At 39.5% G+C, this 7,135-nt stretch overlaps 1 protein-coding gene across 1 annotated transcript in view; it reads left to right on the top strand.

Annotated features, from left to right (window-relative positions):
* TTC29 (tetratricopeptide repeat domain 29) overlaps positions 1 to 7,135 on the top strand; it is a gene marked incomplete at its 5' end in the record, with an annotated part of 106,160 nt that overhangs the window by 45,423 nt on the left and 53,602 nt on the right. Inside the window, 2 exons of the mRNA XM_010143983.1 lie at positions 937 to 1,060; positions 4,843 to 5,071. Coding sequence (XP_010142285.1) covers positions 937 to 1,060; positions 4,843 to 5,071 — 353 coding nt within the window. The remainder of the gene's footprint in view (positions 1 to 936; positions 1,061 to 4,842; positions 5,072 to 7,135) is intronic.

Genomic DNA, 7,135 nt, shown 5'->3' with positions numbered 1-7,135 from the left:
AGAACTAAGAGCCAGCGCCAACGTGGAGCTGCTGCTGCACACTGGGGTTCTAGAGCAAGAAATGGCAGCTCTGAATGACGGGTGTGCGAAAGGTCTTGCTGAAAACTAACCTTCTTGCCTCCTTCCCCTGCTTTGTCAGGATGTGAAGTACAGCTGAGTTAAAAGAGTTGTCAGCCACTTGTCCCGGATTTGCCTGGGATGGAGTTAATTTTTACAAGAAGCTGGGAGGGGACACGGGCAGGACATCTGACCTGAACTAGCCAAGGGGATATTCAATGCTGTATGACGTCATGCTCAGTATATGACTGGGGGAGCTGGCTGGGGGAATGAGGATCTTGGCTCAGGAACAGGAAGAGCCTTGGGTTCTGGGTCGTGAGCAATTGCATTGTGCATCACTCACTTTAGATTCTTTTATTAGTATTATTGCCATTTTTACTTCTTCTCTCCTTTGTTGTCCTATAAAATTGTTCTTATCTTAGCCCATGAGGTTTTACCTTTTACTTCTGATTCCCCTCCCCATCCCACCAGGCAAGGGGAGGAATGAGTAAGTGGCCATGTGGTGCTTAGTTGCTGGCTGGACTTAAACCATGACACTGCTCAGTAGAAAGAATATTAAAATAATGGAAACTCCAAAACTCCTGCAATGTCATGACCCGCATTTTCATTCTTAGCTTTAAAATATGGCACAATATTCTGAAGAAAAATTTTATTTTATTTCACTCAAAGGATCCGGTTCTGCCCCCTCAGAGGTTCTGTGTGGACTAGTCTCATTGGTCTTAGGACAGGGTTTGCCTAGACAACGGGCTTGGAAATGAAGTCCAGTCATGGATGAGCCATCACAAAGTAAAGTTAGCTCGGAAGAGGGGGATAGATTTTTCAGCATTTGGAGAAGCCATCTGAGTAAATATTTAATTTTGTCCCTGTCCTTTGCTTCAGTCAGGGAAAAGCAGCTGAAACTATTAAGTACTTGGGAGAGTTTATGAAGACTGCTGAGAATGCCCATCTAAGCCAAAGCCTGGTGGATGCCTGTGTATTGCTTGGGAATATTTACAATGAGAGAGTAAGTACTGGTTGTAGTAATGATGTCAAACAAGTGGGTTTAATTCATGGTAAGAATCTGGTTTTGCATACGAGATGACCCAGAAGGATTTGATACTGCTGTTGTATCTTAGAAGAGTTACCAAAGGAGGTGATACTGTGTGACGAAATAAAAAGTGCCTTAAGCTCTTGGGAAAGGTGAAAATTTCACACAATATTTAACTCATACAGTTTTGTTCTAGAATGGGTGAATAAAAACTCCAAATTCGGATCATGACAAACTCAACGTTGCGAGAAATCTGCATCCAAATGGCCGTTGAGGCCACATATGCCCATAAAGAGTCAGCAGTTATTGCAAATGAAGAGTTACTGTGCTATGTATTAAATTTCATGCTTTTTAAATATGAATGTATGCTATACTGCATACTAATACGCAACTTTTAATCTTAGCTTTATTTCTTCTCTGCATCCGCTCAGCCAGATTTGTGAATAGCAGTGAATAGCCTGGCGAAGGTCTGTGTGGGTAAAGGAAGGGCTTTCTCCGCTAGACCCTGCAGCCTGATGGCTCTGGTTTGGCCTGTTTAAATCAACAGATAAGGAGCGTCAAATAATGTTAAACTAGAGATAACTAAGAAACTCCCGTTATCGTAGTCTCTAAGGTCTTTTGAAGTGCTTCTTTCTGATCCCTGTGCCAGTCTCCGAATTGTTCCTCTGGGATGGACCTTGCAAAGGCAGCAGTTTCCATGCTGCTACCCTTACTGCATCCAGAGGTGCAGGAATTGTGCTGCGGTAGCCCTTGGGTTTGATATCAGAAGGATTAAAAACATTACTGCAAAAGTCAAAGATTCATGTTGAATCTTTAACACCTACCTTAGAGGTGAAATACATGAAATTATTTAGATACAAGAAGTAATAAAAAGTACTTCTTCTGCAGATTAGGCAGTGTGCAAATTAGGAAACGCTTTCACTATGAATCAAATATAGAAATATCCTTTCAAAATCACAGAATCACAGAATCATCATCCGGCCGGAAGAGACCTCAAAGATCATCGAGTCCAACCGTTACCCACTCTTTCTAGCTTCTGTTGCCTGTGGTTTTGTCAGAATTTCTTTTCTATGTGTACCGTATCAAAGAGGCTACTTGCCCCTTTTCACTTACACTGCCCTCAAATGCCTTTTTCCCCCTTTTTCTGGATTCTTCTCACAGAGAACTCCCACTACCAAAGTTGCTGGCCCACGTTTGGTTCATAAGCAGTAGAAAAAATTCTTAATCTGTAATCCCTAAATTAGCCTGAGAGTTTTCTATTTACATATATTCTTAGTATAAGAATCCTGAATTTCCTACTGAAAACTAATTTTTAGAGAACTTGCTGAAGTAACTTGAAAATGGATCTGAACCAGTGATGTGATATTGTGCTTAATCAGTCTACTCCAAATTTGAAAAATAATTAACTAAATTCTGTTTAACTACTTTTATATTTCACTGCTTCTGCCACCATTGCTAATAATTCTATGAGAAGTGATTTTTTTTGTAAGAATTAACCTCTTTTTGGTTATTCTCTAAATTCTCTTTCTCAGTTCAGAATTTCTGCCTTGAACTGAGGTAGTGGTAGGTGGGAAGAAATGTAGTGACTAAATACTATTAACTTATGTAAAATGAGTAATTTAAACATATAAAAAACCCAAATCCCTTACAGTTTTACAATTTTTCTATTTTTCATCATATTCTCTATACCATTTTTTCTGCAAGATCAGCAATGTTTACCAAAACTGAGTCAAAATTAAATTTTCTCTCTTGGATCACTGCCTGCTTGGTGTCAGCTGTAATTGCCAGTAGTCTCTAAGTTAAGGCATTTATTAGGGTATTTTTATTCAACTCCGTGCTTCCCCTGGTGGTAGAATTTGCAGTAGTACTCTGCTTCTCATCAAATTAGAGATATCTCTATTTATATCCAGATCGATCCTTGAGGACCTTTAGTAAACCAGGGGTGTAACTTTTACTGTCCTTCCCAAAGTGACTTTGACCAAGTTCGCATTGCTCTGTCCACGCTGTTGCTGTCATCTCACTATTTCACCACCATCGCTGTCTGTCTTTATTGTACGCTCGGTTCCTGCTTTCCAGTCATAATTGTTTTACCCGTATGGTTTTTGTTTCCCAAAATGCCTGGGTTTGTGGTGTGCGCGAGCATTAGGTGTAATTTCTCCCGGTTTGTTAAGGGGGCTGCTTCCTTAATATGCAGACTCTGATGGATTCAGATGATGCACTCTGTCATTTCTCGTTTCACTTTTCTCAAGTTCCTTCGTCCAATAGCTGCGTTCCTGTCACTAACTGCATCGCTTCCCCTGTTACGGTTCTCTCGAGTGTGGTAGATAGGTGTTTGCGCTTTTTATCTAGTACCCTTCTGCTTATTGTTCCTCATGCGCTGCGCTGCCCTCAGAGGCCTAATTCTGCTCTTCTGCTGTGTTAAACAAAGCCTAAAGGCTACCTGAATTTCTATAACTCGTTTCTCCTTTTTTAATTACTGGCGCATTTTAACAGTTATATACATTTTGATCCCAGAAAGCCATATCAAGTGCAACAGGTGTCAACTGGAGTCTCTCCTCCTGGTCTCTATACTCTACAGAGAATGGAATTTCAATCTTACTGAATCAAACTGAAAGGACAAGACAGCTCTGAAGATTTTTTTTTTCAGTCAGGAATTTTGTGCCATCGGGGCATCAGAATTCCACACCAATGGGAGAAATGGGAGGCATATTCCACAGAGCAGGCAGTCTGTAATTAGTGATAGTGATACGAGCTGGTTTTAGTGAGAGATATAATTTATTTCTCAGCAATTCTATCTCTTCTCTTTAGAGGTCTGGTGGTATGATGCTTTTTAAACTAGAAGCTTACTCCTCTTTCTCTTCTTTTGACTCCATCTCTGATGGTAATTCAAAGTAGCTTCATGGCAAAGAAGAAATGTGCAAAAGATGAACAAATATAACAAGAAATATTTTAGCTTTTCAGCAGTATCCTTCAGCCTATATGATTTCCCCTAGTTTTCTCTTTATTCCTCTTCGGACAAGAAGTTGAGGAGTTTTCTTTCTATAACTCGTATAAAAAATAGTTCTTGTTATACTTTCTAAAATTCCTCTTGATGTACTATCTGCTGTAGTTTATACTGCTTTTTACTGTATTCATCAATGTTGAATATCTGTGTTCTGCAGGATAAAAAGATAATTTATTTGGGCTTTCTGTTCAGCAATAGTTGGCTTCTATTTCTCCTACCGTTCCTCTACTTGCGGTCAGGAATGTTCCTGGGTTTTGGCATACCTCTTCTTCCCCCGCAAATCTGTAGGTTTTAATTACTGTTCTTTTCTGTGCTTTAGGTCCATCTTTTCATTTTTTCCATTTTTAAGATTTCTTTTCTAAAATTCACAATAGTAAATTAAGACCTCTCCTCCCACAGAGATGTTAAACTTAGTGAAATGATAGTGGTAATTTCTAGATGGCCTGGCCGGAATCAGTACTAATACTTAGCGTTGATATACTTAGATACGTATGTTCAAATTATTACACACACAACCAAAAGCCAGTTCCGTTTCTGAGAGAGAGATGAACAGTGTTACCTGGAATTTAGGGGTTAGGAAACAGCAGGGGAGAGTGATTTGCTCAACAGCATGCTGTGAGCCATTCTGTGGGCTGGCCTCTCAGTTGCAACGTCTCCGAGGTGCCAGGAGGAGCAGGCTCTAAGGTCAAGGTGAAATGCAGGTGACTACAAGCAGTTTTCACAACTCTTCTCTCTCTTTTTTCTTCTTTACTAGGGGAATTATAATGAAGCTTTTGAATATTTCAGTCGGGCTTCTGAGGCAGCAAAAACTTTAAATAATTTGCCCTTAGCGGAAGAAATAAAGACTTACTGTGGCATTGCAAAGGCTCATAAACTGATGCTGACGTTTAACAGCCATATAGAAGCCGAAGATCCTGTCGGCCTCAAGTACCTGCTGGCATGGAAGAACAGAAGTGACATGTTCACTGACCCTCTTACAGTTGGTAAGACATTGGTTATGAAACACATTAGTGCTGCATTGTCCTCAACGGTTAAGTCATTTTTTTCTTGTAGAGTTCTGTTAGATTATTTCCTGGGTTTAACCCTTGTACCAAATGGGGGGGTAGATTTACTCCTTTGTGTGCTTATTTTAAAGGCTGAATTAAGTAAGTTTAAATACAATATATCAGGGAGAAATAGGCTGTAGTGGTTGTTACGGACGGTAGTTTACTTTTCTCAGTGTTTTTTTCCAAAACATCACAGTTACAGGGGAACAATGATGTATTAGTTTACTCAAATGCTAAATATTTTAATCTTTAAAGAAAATAAATAATAACAACCTTCATTTGTGGTCAGGTTTTCAAGTGCATCCAAAAATAAGTTTTCTATTTTTAAAAGGAAGAAGTAATTTCTGCTTGGCAGAGTGGATATAGTTCTTCATTCAGAAGAACATGCTCTTTTATTTTTGGCATCCTTATACTTGACATTGGAGGGGAAAGGAAAAAAGGAAAAAGCCACTCTATGATTTCTTCACTGTGTTTCCTTGTCTCAGACAAAGAGGACAACTTTGTGCACAGTAGACCTCTTTCTCCATGGGTTAAATTTTCTTTGCTTCTTTTCCTCTGTACTCTATGTTAATACAAGACAAACTGAATTACGCATTATCTGCAACTATTGATAGTATTAAACTGTATTGTACTGGGGAAGGCAAAGGGATGTCTACTCCACCTTAAAACTTTCCTCTCTGCATTCTTGTGTAGGGAGTGAATCTGAAGGACAGTAGAAATAAATGACAGCTGGGGCAAACTGGTAGTATTGAGCTTCAGAGCTACCGAGTCCAAACTTCCTCAGTTATCATACTCTCAAAGAACTGCTAGACTGCTTGTTTTCTTTCACAGAATTGGAACAATCAAGTAGAACTTCAATTGGTAATTTTATATATAAAATAAGCGGTTAATAGCCTAGTAATTGAAGGTATTAGTGGTTTAACAGGAGCCAGGATACCAGAAATAATACTGGAAGCAACTGAGAATTGTGGAACAGGGGCGTTCATTGGCACGCTGAAGCGATAACAAATGAGGCAGCACTCTATTTAGAATTCCAGTGATGGTAACAGGGCAGTTATTTTTCAATGACTATATATATTTATGATTTTTGCCTCAATTAGTGAATATCCAGCACACTGAGAGATATTGTTGGCTGGCAGAGTTAATTGTGTGCATGTCTCCTGCAAGGGATAGTAAGTTTCTAGACTTGCAGTGCATATGCTAAGAATTCCAACAGAGGTGGTCAAAGAATCCAATGTCAAGCATTTCATATGAGGATCAGTAGCTGTGGCTGCTGTAAATAGGAGGCCAACAAAAAACAATGATGGCACAGCAAAAAAACCCAGGAGCCTTGAAGAGGTAGGATGATCCTTTTATCTTCAACATACATTTTATTTCTTGCACCTAAAGAGGTTTTCTGTTCTACTTTTATTCATCAGTTCCTCCAGCCAGCTGTGAAATTCATTTATATCCTGAAATTATGTGTACCCCTTTAAGCTCAAGCTTTATGCTCCTCTTCAACAGTAGGTCAGGGATAAAAGGAGGGTGATTAGAAAAGCCCTTGATGTCCTGGCAAGCGTGGTACCAGAAACAAATTTTGCCTGCTGAGATTCTTTTCCTTCTGTATTTCTGCCTAGTTTACCCTCTGTTACTTTCAGTGTAACAGTTTTCTTTTTAGTTCCAGTTAACTCTAGGAACCCTGTGGCTACTGCATATTTAGCAGCTCTTCCAGTTCAATATCATTCTTCTCATTAGTGTTCCAAGCTTACTCTCATGATACCCGGATTACATCCAGGAAAACACAGTGTCACACTGTCAGCACAATCTGTAACATCCTTCATGTTTTGTGTGCCAAATCTCTCGTTAGTACTGGCATTACATTTTTAATATCTTTGTCTGGCAAAACATGACCTGGCACCAGTTCAATATTAGGATTCACTCGCTTTGAGTTTCAGGTACAGCCTTTATCCTACCTTCCAGGAGAATGTCTATGTATCCTATGATGAACTCATCACTTTGGAA

The sequence above is a fragment of the Buceros rhinoceros genome, unplaced genomic scaffold, assembly GCF_000710305.1.
Source record: "Buceros rhinoceros silvestris isolate BGI_N320 unplaced genomic scaffold, ASM71030v1 scaffold3299, whole genome shotgun sequence".
Taxonomy (NCBI): Eukaryota; Metazoa; Chordata; class Aves; order Bucerotiformes; family Bucerotidae; genus Buceros; species Buceros rhinoceros.
The sequence above is the reverse complement of the archived record's forward strand: the minus strand, read 5'-3'. Positions and strand labels throughout refer to the sequence as shown.